This window comes from Mandrillus leucophaeus, unplaced genomic scaffold (genome assembly GCF_000951045.1).
Source record: "Mandrillus leucophaeus isolate KB7577 unplaced genomic scaffold, Mleu.le_1.0 Scaffold212, whole genome shotgun sequence".
NCBI classification, from domain to species: Eukaryota; Metazoa; Chordata; class Mammalia; order Primates; family Cercopithecidae; genus Mandrillus; species Mandrillus leucophaeus.
In genome coordinates, this window is record NW_012102166.1 from 863,137 (window position 1) to 879,335 (window position 16,199).

Here is a 16,199-nt window from a genome sequence, read left to right on the forward strand (position 1 = left end):
AATAGACTGGCTGGGCGTGGTGGATCATGCCTGTAATTCCAGCACTTTGGGAGGCCGAGGCAGGCAGATTGCTTGAGCCCAGGAGCTCAAGGCCAGCCTGAGCAACATGGCAAAATCCCATTTCTACAAAACATAAAGAAAATTAGCCGGGCATGGTGGCATGTGCCTGTAGTCCCAACTACTCAGGAAGCTGAGGTGGGTGGATCGATTGAGCCTGGGAGGTCCAGGCTGCAGTGAGCCACGACTGAGTCACTGCACTATAGCCTGGGTGACAGCATGAAGCCCTGTCTCAAAACAAACAAAAAAAACCCCTAATATACCAAAACAGAAAATAATAGGCTATAAATTCTTAGAAAAACCCAGACTCATCCCTTAAAAAGCAAATATACACACCAGACAGAAAAAGGACTGGAAGAAAATATATGAATAAGTCAACATTAGTGATTAGCTCTCTAGGTGATAACATTAGAGGTTATTTTTATTTTGTTCTTTGTGCTTTTTGGTATTTTTGACACTGAACATATGTTTCCTTTATAATCAGAAAACAATACATTTTTTTCTCTAGAAGTGATAAAGTTATCCAGTACCTGTCATTTAGGCTACTAAATCCTTTAACTGCTTTGACCAAAAACAGAACAAGTTGATAGTAAGTGTCTCGAATTTCTTTGTGTAGGTCAGCACCACAGCCTTCCAAGTGTCCAAAATAACTAGAAACAGAGGAAATCACTGATTCACTTAATTGCCAGAACATCCTTTTCTTAATAATAATCATGGTTTCTTACATGAAAAAGAGCAAGTGGTAGTAAGATGAACAAAGTGGCACAGGCACTGAAGTAAATACACATATAATACCTACAGAAGGTAAAGCACAGAGCAGCGAGTGAATCCATTTGACTGGGCCGAGTCACCCAGAAGCATGGAGATGAGATTATTTATCTTCTCTGCGAATATAAACCCGCCCCTCCCACCACTACCTGGATGCCAGATACTGTGTTAAGCATTTTTCACAAATTAACTCATTTGATCCTCTCCACACAATCATGCTCACCCCTCCGCCTCCCTTCATGGGTGACTCTGGCACCAACCTCACTGTCTTTTCTACCATGATCCTGGCCATCTTGGTGACCTCAGATCCATGAAAATGATGTCTCCATTCCTTTTTCCCTCAATTCTCTGCCATCTTCATCTCCAGTGATCTTCTCTCCCACGCCCTTAGCCATCCCAGTTTGATGGTCATTTCCTGGACCTTGCTATCACATGCTGACACCATCTCTGATACACTGACGCCAGAGCACCCTACTCTGACCCCAGATTTCCTGCTCACCCAGGTAGGACTCCAACAGCAGCCCTTTCTTCAATACCAACGGGCGGCAGCCCAGGATGCTGCCTCATGTTCACCATCTACTACTCCCGCCACGCTTTCTCTCTGCTCCCTTCTCAGCTTAGATTCCATGGCCTCTAATCATACCTTAGCAAACACCAACTCCCGTGTCCCTTCCTTCCTCCATGTACCTGCCTGAGAAATCTTATACCTACATCAAAACAGCTGAATATCGTGGAGGAAACACCACACAACCAAGCTGACTAGTATGACTTTAAATTTGCAACTGTAACGATCAAACAAGCACTCAAAATTGTCAGGCAATTCAGTAGACTGGCTTTCTCAATTTTCATTCTATCTAAAAAAAAGCCTTCCCATAGGCCGGGCATGGTAGCTCACGCCTGTAATCCCATCACTTCGGGAGGCTGTGCTGGGAGGATCAATTGAGGTCAGGAGTTTGAGACCAGCCTGGCTATAACAGGGGGAAGGCCAGTGTCTAGTAAAAATACAAAAATTAGCTGGGCATGGTGGCACACACTTAGGAGGCCAAGGTGCGAGGATCACTTGAACCTGGGAGGTGGAGGCCGCAGTGAGCCAAGATGGTGCCACTGCACTGCAGCCTGGGCAACACAGCAAGACTCTTGTCTCAAAACACAAACAAACAAACAAACGAAAAAACAAAACCAAAAAACCCAACCCCCTACCCCCACCAAAAAACCCTTCCTGCTTCTCCTTATGCCACTGCTACCTCCTCCTCATCCTTCCATTCTCTCCAATGACTATCCTTACATTTTTTTAGAAGAGAAACTTAGGTATCTTGAGAAAGAAAAGTAACAATCACATAGGATTCCCTTACCTTTGCACCACCAAATATCTACCAGCCAACTTGCGAACACTGTGTGTCCTGATTCCCCGGCTACTACAGACAGAGCCTCCCTGGTTCAATCAAAGGCCAATCTCTCAACTTATGCAACTGCTACTGCAAATCATCCCCTCTCTTCCTGCATTAAGCTTTCCTTATCACTGACTCATTCCCACCAACATACAGAAGTCCTCTTACATCTCTTTAAAACCCTCAGTTGACCTCACATCGCCTTCCAAAAACTTCCCCATTTCTCTGCTCCCTTTGAGGCCAAATTTCTTAAACTAAATGTCTGTAGTCTCTCTCTCCATTTTATCACCCTCATTCTCCCTGGCCTTGTGGCCAATGGCTCCAGTTAGACTGCTGCCAAACCCAGTGTGTTTTTATCTCTTTTGAACTCTCACATCAGCATTTGACACAACTGATCATTCTTATCTTTTTTTTTTTCCCCAGAAAGGGCACGCACCTGACATTCTTCTCTCTTCACATGCATTCTTCTTTTGACTTTTAGGACAACAGCATCCCCTGGTTTTTGATCTACCTGACTGGCCACTGCTTCTTGATCTCCTTAGCTGACACTCCTTCCTCTGCTTGACTTCTAAGTAAAAAAGTACCCCTAAGGCTCAGTCCTAGGCCCTTTCTTGTCTATCTTTGCACTCTTTCTAGGAGGTCTTATGGCTCTAAATGCCATCTACATGCCAACTGCATCCAAATTCTATCCCTAGTCCTGACTTCTTTCTTTAACATTTAGACTCTGACCTCTGTTTTCTCAATATCTTTACTTGATATCTTTACAAAAAAGCATTTCCAGCTTAACATGGCCAAAACAAAACCTCTGATTTTCACCCCAATCTGCTTCTTCCATACTCTTTCCCTCAGTAAAATGCGTCACTAGTTACTCACTCCCAAATCCTAGGAATTTCCCATGATTCCTTTCCTTCATTTACCCTCTCCATCTTACCCGTCCATAAGTCCTGACAATTCTACCTCTAAAATATATTCTGAATCTCATCCTTTTCTCCCCACCTCCAGTACTACTCTGTGGTCAAACCACCATCATCTCTTGCCTGGACTACTGCCACAGACTCCTAACTGCTTTTCTTATTTCCACTCCTTTTCACACAGTAGCCACGGGCACCTTTTGTAAATATAAAACAAAGTGTCATCCTCCTGGGCTTAAAAATCTCCAGTGGTTTCCCAACTACAACTCGGTATAAAATTGAAATACTTTATGGTGATAAGGGTCCTGCCTTTCTGACCTTATCCCATCTCATTTTCCCCGTCACTCAGCCACAATCGTTTCCTCTCTGTTCCTTGAACTAACTCCCCACTCTGGAGCCTTTGCACTGTTCCTTCTGCCTTCAAGGCTCTTCCCTCTGATCTTAGCTGATCATTCACCTCTTGGCTTTCATCTCCTCAGCCTGCCTTCCCTGACCATCCAAACTAGGTCACTGTATTAATCACCACATAACAATATCACTATCTGGTATTTTTTCATTTATTTATTTTTTATTGTCTCTCTCTCAATACAAAATCTGCCTTGTCCACTGCTGCATAACTAACACCCAGAAGACATTCTAGCACACTAGACACTCGAAAGATATTTATTGAGATAATCTTAAGAACCACCTTTTGAGGTACTCAGATTAATATCATTTCTGTAAGCCTTATATTTAGCTCACAGCTTCCAGGAGCCAAATGATGCATGAGTACGTGAGGAATGCAATTCTTACCATCTGGTAAAGTAAAGCTGATCAACTCATCAGGAGGAATAAACATGTTCCTGGCCATTACATATTAAAAGGATATAACCCATCTTTCCTTGGAATGAGAGAATTAACCAAAAGTGTACATTTGTATCCTACATAGAAATGACGCAGTTATTAATTCGAGAAGACAATCAGGATTTATTTACAATGATCTTTGCTGTTTTCCTTGTGGACCTGTCCTTTGTACTTACTTGGTAAAATCTTTCTGGCAGGTCAGAAGCTCCAACAGGAAAAGTATGAAAGGTGGATGGAAGCAGTGGGGCTGCCCAAGGGATTCTGCACAGTACTGAGTTATCCTCAGGACGTCCAGGATGCTCTGGGCCTGGGCTTTCCTCAGGGAAAGGACCTTCACAACACTGGAGACACAACGCAAGTTAGGAACACCCAGAAAACTCTTGAGCTGGGGCAGAAGGAAAACATCCCCGCCAAAGCCCTGATGCCATATATCAAAGAGGAAATAGTACTGTGAGGTAGCAGAAACACCATGTAGGAGGAGTACCAATACCTGTTTACTATTTTTAAGTCATCACTCAGCAGCACTACAAATCAGTTCATGTGAACTGTCCAGAAGTCCGACAACGCATTATTTAACTTAATTAATTAAAAAGGAACATTGATATTTCCACTTTCCACAGAGACAAAGCCTTACTTCTTAGGACAGGAAATTCCTCACTAACTTAAACATGCAATACTTCCAGAGATGTAGGCCTACGAACAAATACTTTTGTTGGAAAATATCAAATCCTGGCTGGGTGTGGTGGCTCATGCCTGTAACCCTCTGATGCAGAAAGATTCCTTGAGCCCAGGTATTCGAGGCCAGCCTGGGTAACATAGGGAGGCCATGTGTCTAGAAAATACCAAATCCAAATTTCTCCCTGGGTTAAAATAAGACAAATTTATAAGTGGCAGCTACCCAAAAAATGCTTCCTTTAAAAATTCTAATGGTATATTCTTGAGATATACTTTATAAACAGTATAATGTATAAATCTTACATGAAAAAATATCTTTTTTTTTAAATTTTTATTTGAGACAGTCTTGCTCTATCACCCAGGCTGGAGTTAAGTGGCATAATCTTGGCTTACTGTAGCCTCAACCTACCTGGCTCAAGTGATCCTCCTGCCTCAGCTTCCCAGGTAGCTGGGACTATGGGCATGTGCCACCACACTCAGGTAATTTTTTTTTTTTTTTTTTTGAGACAGAGTCTTGCTCTGTCACCCAGGCAGGAGTACAGTGGTGTGATCTCGGCTCACTGCAACCTCCGCCTTCCAAGTTCGAGCAATTCTGCTGCCTCAGCCTCCCGAGTAGCTGGGATTACAGGCGTCCACCACTACGCCCAGCTAATTTTTGTCTTTTTAGTAGAGATGGGGTTTCACCATGTTGGCCAAGCGGGTCTCGAACTCCTGACCTCAGGTGATCCGCCTGCCTCAGCCTCCCAAAATGCTGGGATTACAGCTGTGAGCCACTGTGCCCAGCCTCAGCTAATTAAAAAAAATTTTTTTTGTAGATGGCGGGGGTCTCACTATGTTGCCCAGGTTGGTCTTGAACTCCTGACCCCAAGTGATCCTCCCACTTCAGCCTCCCAAACTGCTGAGATTATAGGCATGAACCACTGTGCCCACCCAAAAATTACTTCTTTAAAGAAAAAAAAAACATCAAAAATTTTCTTGAATATTCTAAAACAAGTCTTGATCTATCCTAAATATCATTTGCTCGCTTTTCACATTTCAAGCCTCTGACTAGACTGGGTACCTACGGCTTAGAAAGAGAAAGTGCCGGGAAGGTAACAACTGGCTTACCTCCTGTGCGAGAGCGACTGATCCTTAATGAAGTCCAGGACGTCCTTCAGCACAGGGTATTTCTCTTTCACTGTGGGCACCAGTCTGGCCTCCTCCATGGATCGAAAGGAGAGCAGCCGGAGCCGCCCTCGGGGGAAGGGAGGCCGCCGGGTGGGTGTGGAAGGTGACAAGGGCTCTTCAGCTGTGGCAGGGGACACGTCTGCAGCAGGAAGGCCGCTGCTGGACGGCAGCTTTGGCTGGGTGTCCAGGCCAGGACTCCGATCTCCTGTGGCAGGGGTTGCTGCCTCAGTGGGAGATACGGAGGCTTGGAAATGCTCTTCCACCACAGAGCTTGTCCTCTGGCGCTTGTCGAGTGGCTGGAGATGATTGGTGTCGTCGGCAGTCTCCAACTTGTCGCAGCTTTCTTTTGAACGTATGCCCGTGGGCAGAAATTTTAGTAATAGAAGACTCTTCTCGATACACTCTTTTGCTAGATGCAAACAAGAATCGTAATTGAAAAAAAAAGTTAAAATTAAATTTATTGCCTACTTCTGGAGAGAAAATAATCAAGTTAAAAATCACAATTTAGGGCAAGGGACAGCTTCATGAATAAAGCGATATAGGCCTGGTGTGGTGGCTCATGCCTGTAACCCCAGCACTTTGGGAGGCCGAGGCGGGAGCATCACTTGGGGTCAGGAGTTTGAGATCAGCTTGGGTAACATGGTGAAACCCCATCTCTATAAAAAATACAATAAATTAGCCAGACATGGTGGCACACGCCTATAATCTCATCTACTCGGGAGGCTGAAGCCGATGGATTGCTTGAGTCTGAGAAGTTGAAGCTGTAGTGAGTCGAGATCATGCCACTGTGTTCCAGCTTGGGCAACAGAATGAGATACTGTCTCCAAACAAACAAACAAACCAAAACACAAAAAAGTGATACACATATTTACTGACAGAATAGAAGAACAGAATCAAATTTTATCTCATTACAGAAATCAAAATCTCGCCAGGACTATCAGCACACTTTTAAAAAAAAGTTTAATTGTAGATGTTTTTCAAGCATGTATATAGAAAAAAATACCATGAGGACCCCTCCATGTATCTGTCACTCAGCTTCAGTAATTATTAACTCAGGGCCAATCTTGTTTCACCCCCACCAACTCCCCGCTCCCCGGATCATTTCCACGCACATTCCAGCACCACACTATTGTATCTGTAAAAATTTTTGGCATATTTCTCTTAAAAATATATGAGTTTTAAAACATAACACAACCATAATATTTAAAAAATAATAGTAATTCTTTAATTTCACTGAATATTCAGTGTGAGCACACTTTAAAATCATAACAAGGCCAGGTGCAGTGGCTCATGCCTATAATCCCAGCACTTTGGGAGGCTGAGGTGGGAAGATCACTTGAGGCCAGGAATTTGAGACCAGCTGGGGCAACAAAGCAAGACCCCATCTCTAAAAAAAAAAAAAAAAAAAAAAAGGCTGTGTCACCCAGGCTGGAGTGCAGTGGCACGATTTTGGCTCACTGCAAGCTCCACCTCCTGGGTTCACACCATTCTTCTGCCTCAGCCTCCCAAGTAGCTGGGACTACAGGCGCCCACCACCACACCCGGCTAAGTTTTTGTACTTTTAGTAGAGATGGGGTTTCACCACGTCAGCCAGGATGGTCTCAATCTCCTGACCTTGTGATCTGCCCATCTCAGCCTCCCAGAGTGCTGGGATTACAGGTGTGAGCCATCGCACCAGGCAAAAAAAAATTTTTTAATTGCTTAACAAGGGGGAATACAAAGAGGAAAAAAATTAGCCAGGTGTTGTGGCACCTGCTTGACGTCCCAGCCACCTGGTAGGCTAAGGTAGGAAGATTGCTTGAGTCCAGGAGTTGGAGGCTGTAGTGAGCTATATGACTGAACCACTGCACTCCAGCCTGGGAGACAGAACAAGACCCCATCTCAGAAAAGAAAAAAGATGTAGCTCAAAAAGCACCTGATGCCTCCTAAGAGAAGTGATTAGAAAGATGTTCCATTTGGAACAGGTCAATGAAAAATTACTCCTCTTTGGGATTTTCTCTATTCATGATACATCCTTGCATACTACATTTAGCACCTCTATTACTTTCCCTAGGTCAACACAGCCTCGATTGAGATAATTTAGAAGGTGAGTCATTGGTTTTCCAGGCTCTGAAACGAAAACAGAAGGCTCAGGGACAGCGGCTGGTATGAACACACTCACCCAGGCTCTCAGGGTTCGCCTCAGTAGCTTCCGAACGATGTTTTTCTTCTGCTTCATTTCCCAGGCTCATGAGGGACTTCTGCTTCATCTCTAACTAGGGGAGAATTTGAGCCACATCATTATGCTGTCCAGGCAGGGAAGCAAGGACAGCCACGGCAAACTACTTCAAAAGCACACAGCATGGAGACCACAGAGTACTTTACAGCTGTATCATGTAGGAGGGGTTTGTAATACCCACAACTTTATTACTTAAAAATTTCTAGAACACTCGTGCTGCAAGGAGCTTTGTCTAAAGCCCATCTAGTACTGATAAAGAAGCAGCTGAGATCTAGAGAAATGAAAAGTTTTACTAGGGTCATAAACCCAGTCCGCTGCAGTCTGAACCAAAATTTCAACCCTATTCTCCTCTGAATGAGGGGACAGCTCTACGTGATGCTGAGACCTAAAACTGTCCATGGTTACCCAGTATCTGAAGCGATGCTATTCCTCCAGCTCTATGGAGTTCCAAGAAGGGATGTAAAGAGGGCTCAATTAAATCCTGTTTCCTCTATTTTCAACTGCCCAGACTATAGTTTCAAGGGTTCTAAATTATTTTATATCTATTCATGTCACTAAACTTTAGCTTAACAAAAATCCTAAAGCTATATTCTTGAGAAGAGAACAATTCATCTTAATTCCATGATATCATGGTAGAAAACCTAAAATACACCAAAATCACATGCAAAGGAAAATCTTACCATCCATATTCGAATCCCATCTGCCAAGGAATAAACCTGGGCAAACTCATCACTCAGCGCTATTTTGCCTCCACTGTTGACTGGGGAAAGAAGCAGAGACAGAGATTACATTCGGGTAACACAATTCACTACTGCAACATTAAGCACAAAAGATGTGAATCTGCTGAAGTACATAAAAAGGCCTCCTGACAATCACACACTGGGGATGGTAAGAGCGATTTAGGGAAAAACAAATATTCAATTAAGCCACAAATACCTGTGTGGATTCTTGTGTTATTTCAAACTAACTTTTTTCAAACTAATAATTTCTAAAATGGAAATAATTTTAAAAGTGAGTAAAATATTAAAAGATATAAAAAATACTAAAAGTAAAGATTTTTAAATATTAACAATGAGTAAAAAGTAATTATTGATAAGGAAGAAAGTTCATGGTATAGTAAGTAAGCAAGCAGGTTATGAAACAGTATAAACAAAATGATCTCATTTAAAGAGAGTATATGTATTTCAGACATGGAAGCCAAGTGCAGCAGCTCACACTTATAATCCCAGCATTTTAGAATCTATAATAATTCTAAGAATAGAATAGAATAGAATTCTAAGAATAGAATAATTCTAAGAATAAGAATAATAAAACTCTTCTTATTTTTTAAATTTTTTTAAGAGATAGGGTCTTACTCTATCACCCAGGCTGGAGTGCATCATAGCTCACTGCAGCCTCAAACTCCAGGTCCAGTGCTTTGGGAGACCAAAGGTGGATCGCTCGAGGCCAGGAGTTCGACACCAGCCCGGGCAACATAGCAAGACTCTGTCTCTACAAAAAATAAAAAATTGTCCAGGCACGCTGGCATGCACCTGTAGTCCTAGCTACTAGGGAGGCTGAGGTAGGAAAATCACTTTAGAACAGGAATTCAAGGTTACAGTGAGCTACAACTGTGCCCCTGCACTCCAGCCTAGGCAAGAAAGCAAGACCCTATCTCTAAAAACAAGCAAAAAAATAAAACATGTATCGATACATATATATACAGATATACATACATATGAATATACCTACATAAAAGTCCAGGTAAATAGAAAAATGTTCATAAAGGTTCTAAGTGGTGAGACGGTAGTTAATAATTATTTTAAGCTTTTCTATACTTAAGTTTCTACATAAACAGGTTTTTTTTTTAATAATTAGAAAAATAACAATTTTTTTTTTTTTGGATACAGAGTTTTGCTCATTTCCCAGACTAGTGCAATGACACGATCTTGGCTCACTGCAACCTCTGCCTCCCGGGTTCAAACAATTCAAGCAATTCTCCTGTCTCAGCCTCCCAAGTAGCTGGAATTACAGGCGCATGACACCACGCCCGGCTAATTTTTGTATTTTTAGTAGAGACGGGGTTTCATCATATTGGCCAGGCTGGTCTCAAACTCCTGACCTCTGGTGATCCGCCTGCCTTGGCCTCCCAAAATGCTGGGATTACAGGTGTGAGCCACTGCGCCCAGTCCAACAAAAAAAAATTTTAAAGAAAGATCTATGAGGCTTGCCCCTTGTCTTCAGCTAAAGCCCAAAAGATAATATACTAGAAGAGTGTGAAGCTCTCTTTTGCATCTATGCTACAATGCAGTAAGTATTTCCTGAAGCTATACCAGACACTGGGAATACTATGCTGAGAAAAACAGACAAAGTTCCTGCCCTCAAGCAGCTTATATTTAAGTTGAAAAACTCCTCCCCACCCTTTCTAACCCCAAAGAGTGACCAATTTTTAGACAAAGATGAGCAAATTTGCTAGACAAAGACCATTCTCAAAGTAGTTCAGTCTTAACTCAGAAACAGTCCTTAGACACACAATATTTACATCAATATCTATATCATTAAGGCAGAGACAGAAAGAACTAAGACAAGCCTGGCCTCCTTCAAACCAACAATGGCAGGCGTTCTAGAAACAACCTGCGCACAGCAAGACAGTTCCAGTTCCCGCAGTTGTAGAGTTCCCACAGTTGACTGTGTGTTTTCTCCTCTGCAAAGAGGTATGTGATATCTGAACACAGCCTGAATTTTCCCACAGCAGGTAGCCTTCCATTTCTCAGCTTTCAACCCACAGGCTTTTATCCCTCTACTGAAAATTCCTTCAAGTAAAAAGATTATCCAGCTTTCTTATTATAATTTGATTACAAAAATACATATTGTCTTTCCCCCCGACAAAATCATACAGGTTACATCACCCCCTCGATTCCTCAGCAGAGAAAAACTCTTCCATATGAGATTTGTTTCCATAAATCACTCATGTCTCAATGTAGTTTTGTTTATTTGAGCAGCTTTTTAAAGGCGATACTAAGATTTGGGGATGTAATCAAGATCTTTTAACAATCAGAAAACAAATTCTGCAATGTGAGATCCAAAGGACTGAGCAATAAAGGTGGTAGGAATAAAAATATCAATAATAACAAAATGAGGCTGGGTGCAGTAGCTCATGTCTGTAAACCCAGCACTTTGGGAGGCCGAGGTGGGTGGATCACCTGAACTCAGGAGTTCGAGGCCAGCCTGGCCAACAGGGCGAAACCCCATCTCTATTAAAAATACAAAAATTAGCCAGGTGTGGTGACGGGGGACTGTAATCCCAGCTACTCAGGAGGCTGAGGCAGGAGAACTGCTTGAACCCAGGAGGTGGAGGTTATGGTGAGTCAAGATCACGCCACTGCATTCCAGCCTGGGTGACAGAGTGAGACGCCGTCTCAAAAAATAAAATAAAATAAAATAAAATAAAACAAAACAAAACAAAACAAAACAAAACACAAAACAAAACAAGCAATAGTCAATTACCCACTATAATGGAAGGAAGCTCTGTTTTTGCTTTTTTCACCTGCACTGTGTAAAGAACACATACCCTGCCAGGTGCTTAGGGAAACCCATACCTCATCTCTAGGTAGGGTTTGAAATACTTTTCCCCTGAATAAGTATGAAGGTAGAGAGAGACTCTCCCTCCTTGTGGGTCCTGCTAGGTGGCAGGGTAGCAGGGTAAATACAGAGATGGCATCCTTAAGAGACACGAGGAAAAGAGATGGTGAGGACAAGGCTATCAGCAAAGGAAGCCCAGCAGGGTGATGCTACGAAGACGCTGCAAGCTAGCTAAAGGTAACAGTTAATACTTACAGCTTCCTCCTTGGTTATTACTACATTCAAGAACTTCAACATTTGTGATTTTAATCGGAATTTCTTAGAATGTTAGAGCGAATCAACCTTAAACCAATTTTACAGATAAAGAAACTGAGGTGCAGAAAGGTTGTCTGATTAACCTGAAGCTGCACAACTTTTGAGTTTTTTGCACTGGGACCAGGACCCAAGTGAAGGTTTCTTTCCATTAAATTTCTCGGCAGTTTTCCATGAGAATTCTGGAGAAAGATAATTTACCTGCTAATTTTGCAACTCAAAGTTAGATGCCACACATTACAATCTGCTAACCGTAAATTGGCCATGAATCTTTTAATAGGCAAAGTAGGACTAACAAGATGACATTTATAGTTATAGAAATGTGTTTATATGTTAAAATATTTTAAATGTTCACTTAAGATAGGCTTTCTTAAAACTTAGCAATTAGCCTTCAGATCAAAAACATTCCCTGTAATAAAGTTACCATATTTTTGCAGCTTCTCATATAAATCTGGAGTACGATACACCAGAGCAGCAAAGGTGGCGTTCACAGCTTGATCAATAGTGGAACCAGCAACTATATCTGTCTTTGGGGCCTGTTTTCTACATGCCTGTATGAATCCTTTGAAAAGTTCTGAATATGGCCCACAGAAGTTCTGAGCAGGCTCTGACTGGGCAAAATCGAGAAGAAAATGGCGGCAGGGGTCGTCAGGAATGTTCTTAACCTGGAAACAAAAAATAAATCCATCCCATTTAACACATTCATTCAAAAAACAAACTTTGTTGAGCAAACTACTAGGCCAAAGCAGAAGTACAAAACACAGTGGACACTCTCTGGAAGCTTAAATCTATTTTAGGAAGACCAGACAGAGATATGAGTTAAAAAAAAAAAAAAAGATAAACATAAATAAAACATTAAAAGCATTAGAACTAGCATTCCCGTAAAGCAAAAGCTTATCAAGTGCCAAATGCCTAGAAGGGATACCCAGTGCTGAGAATTCAAAGGAGAGAGATCCTGGCAGGTTACAGGAATTAAGAAAAGCCTCCTGGAGGATATGGGCTTTGGCCTGGACCCTGAAGGATTGGCAGACTTGGCCCTGAGGAACATAACCATTAGCAGAGGTTACGAGTCAGTGGGGAGACTGACCTGGCCTGAAGTCTCAGCTGGGGAGTGATGGGAACTAGAGTCAGATAGGTAAGGTGAAAGGAGACTGCAGAGAGCCTTGACTGTCACATTGAGGAGTTAGACTTCACCCTGTGGGCAATGGGGAGCCATTAATGGTGCTTGGCAGTGGAATGACAAGATAATGCAGTGATTATAAAAAAAACTTGGCAGGTACCAATGTCATAAGGCAGGTGCGAATGAGGGCCCGGATAAAGATGCAGACAGAGGAAGGGACAGAGACGAACATCATGAGGAAGAATCCACAGGACCTGCAGGCTGACTGGACAGGAATGGGGAGACAGGTGAGGACAGGGGATGCTAGGGAGCAGTGGCTTCAGGCCTGGGGAAACAATGACCATCACAGAAGTGACCAGTCTTTGGTTTTACACTTCTGAGTTAAGGGGAGTCAGGACATTTAAATGGAAATGCCTCACAGGAAGATGGAAACAGATACTTGGAGCAGGGAGAAAACCAGACCTAGAGACTGATATGAGGAATTAGTGCCGCAATGTGACAGGAGAAGAAAGTGGAGAGGATGAAGTCTTGGTGGGCTGTGGGGAAGGGAAGAAAGCCTGAATAAAGCCTACCCTTCAGGGAAGGAGGAATATGAAAACTCAATGAAGGAGGCAGGTGGGCAGTCAGATGTAAGAGAAGACAGTGGACTAGCATGGATCCAAAGAAGAGAGGGTCTGAAGGAGCCAAATTTAACAGAGGCAAGGAGAACAGAAGCTGAGGAAGAGCCACTGGATTTGGCAATTAACTACTGAATAATGTGGGGCAGGGCAGGGCAGGGAGGGGAAGGAAGAGAAGTAGAATACAGAAATAGAGGGAAGGAGAGGGGAAAAATAGAGACAGGGCAAACCTTTTAGTTTTTAAAATATGATACACCTAAATCATGTGCTGTAATTCTACGGAGAACAAAAGATATAGCACAAATCATTCCTCTAAAGCTTGGCTCAGCAGGCACTAGAAGTACACTCAATTGTTTGCCTGATAACTCCACCAACAGAGATTTACTGAGCACCTGCTACATTTCACCCAAGACTCACATTCAGTATTTCTGAACACCTATTGTGCACTGGCCCCTGTGGGACACAGGTGGCGTTAACAAATTAACAAGGTATAGTTTCTGGCCTCAAGGAGCTAACTGCTTAATACGGGTAGTAAGATAGAAACACACATGTTTATAACTTAAAGTAATAAATACTCTTCAGGCAGTTTCCAGTCTAAAGAGAAAGAGAATAGAAGAGTAAATACCTCCTTACTATTCTGGTGTGGGTGAGTGGGCCAGCTTGCTTCTAATTCCAACTCCGGACAAATCTGATGCCTGAAGACAGGTTTCCACAGCGGGGAGCTTAGGACTAATGCCATTTTTGCCTGAGGTAGAGCCATGTTACTTCCTAATTCTAGAAAGAGAAGAAGACACGTCAGAGTTCTATTTTTGCCTTAATATATTGAAAATCTCTGAAATGAGAAAGAAAAGGTTAAAAAAAAACATGAATACTATTAAAAGAGAAAATTTACCCACATACCAGAATGTAATTGTGATACTCTGTAAACACACATCACAGATTAAGCTAAACCAGCAAGTCCTGCAATACCGCTGTTCTGTGGAACAACTTCAGTTACAAGGAACCTTTGCAATGACTAATCTGTTTATAGTAAGCTGAAAATAGGGTATGAACCATTTCTGGCATGTAATATGAGGCCATTCAGGAACATTTAATTATGGAAAAAACATTCACAATTTGTAAACTTCATTATGTAGCAAATAATAAATATCCAGCATAGATGTGTTTACAATGAGCATAGGGAAAAGAATAGGTGGAAATAAAAATGTTAATAGTTATTTCTTTCTTTCTTGGAGAAATATGAAAAGAAGAAAATGAGTTACTTCTGAGTGTCAGGATTAAGGATGATTCTGTTTTCCTTTGTTTTTTTTTCCATTATGTAATTTTTCTGTATTTTACTTCTAAAATTGGAAAAACTCAAGAAATGATAAAGAAATAAAATACAGTAGAAAGTTTTATTCTGTACTTCTTGTTCCCTGGAATAATTAAATAACTAACTAAATTGAACACATCTTTTTCCTTGTGTTTTAAGAGACAGTCTCTCTCTGTTATCCCGACTGGAGTGCAGCAATATGATCACAATTCACTGCAGCCTCCAACTCCCAGGCTTAAGTGATCCTCCTGCCTCAGCCTCCCAAGTAGCTGAGACAAAAGGCATGTGCCACCACACCTGGCTACTTGTTACATTTTTTTGGTACAGATAGGGATCTCACTACACTACCCAGGTTGGTTTTGAACTCCTGGGATCAAGAAATCCTCCCACTTGGCCTCCTAAAGTGCTGGGATTACCAGCATGAGCGACCTTGCTCAGCCCTGAATGAATCACTTTAAAACAAAATTCATATTCACGTATCTACATATATTTACATAAATATTCACATATTTAAAGGATATGCAATCAACTTATTCTATATTCCTGCCTTTTGGTTGGACTATACCTACACCTACTTACAAAAAAATGACAGTGTTGCCAAACAAAAGCTGTTATCCTCCACAGACAGAGAACCCATGGCATCCTTCGTTCTATGTTCCAAAGTCTAAGGCAAAAAGCTTCATGACAATGGTGACGAGTGGACACTTTATTCTTTTGGTTTAAAGGAAACTGAAAGGGAGTATTACTAACCCCCTGCCATTAAGTGGAGATGACCTACAAGAGGGCAAGCACGCACCTTGCACTTCACCATGGTTGCAAGGAGAAGGGAAGGAACGGGGATGTGGACTTACGATGCACAGACTTGAGTGCCATGCACTGGGAAGCTAGGCGTCCCATCAGCCGGGAGACAAGGAGTTGTAAATCCAGCCCCCAAGACACAGCAACATCGGGCAGGCCGTAGGCAGTGACAGTGAATTTGTAGCCCCATTCGTTGTGACTGCTGTCAGAGTGAAAGAGGAACTGCAACCGAGGACCGGCCTTGAAGGTCACTTTCTAGAGACAAACAGAAATCATGTGGTCAGACAGATTAGAGGAGTGCTTCAGAAATAAGCATGTTCTTCATGACTAGAAACATCTCAATTTAAAATTGATCTCTATTTCCACACATCCAAAATGACTAATGGAGAAATGTACACAGGGGTGACGGAAACAGAAAATTCATAGCCGCACCCCATGAAGAAGGAGAGTTG

At 42.2% G+C, this 16,199-nt stretch overlaps 1 protein-coding gene across 1 annotated transcript in view; it reads right to left on the reverse strand.

The window, feature by feature from the left end:
- ZZEF1 (zinc finger, ZZ-type with EF-hand domain 1) overlaps nucleotides 1-16,199 on the reverse strand; it is a 188,471-nt gene that overhangs the window by 64,153 nt on the left and 108,119 nt on the right. The window contains exons 29-36 of the mRNA XM_011980457.1: nucleotides 15,801-16,002; nucleotides 14,263-14,411; nucleotides 12,325-12,565; nucleotides 8,708-8,787; nucleotides 7,971-8,064; nucleotides 5,750-6,218; nucleotides 4,144-4,308; nucleotides 588-707 (exon numbers count right to left, since the gene is read on the reverse strand). Coding sequence (XP_011835847.1) covers nucleotides 588-707; nucleotides 4,144-4,308; nucleotides 5,750-6,218; nucleotides 7,971-8,064; nucleotides 8,708-8,787; nucleotides 12,325-12,565; nucleotides 14,263-14,411; nucleotides 15,801-16,002 — 1,520 coding nt within the window. The remainder of the gene's footprint in view (nucleotides 1-587; nucleotides 708-4,143; nucleotides 4,309-5,749; nucleotides 6,219-7,970; nucleotides 8,065-8,707; nucleotides 8,788-12,324; nucleotides 12,566-14,262; nucleotides 14,412-15,800; nucleotides 16,003-16,199) is intronic.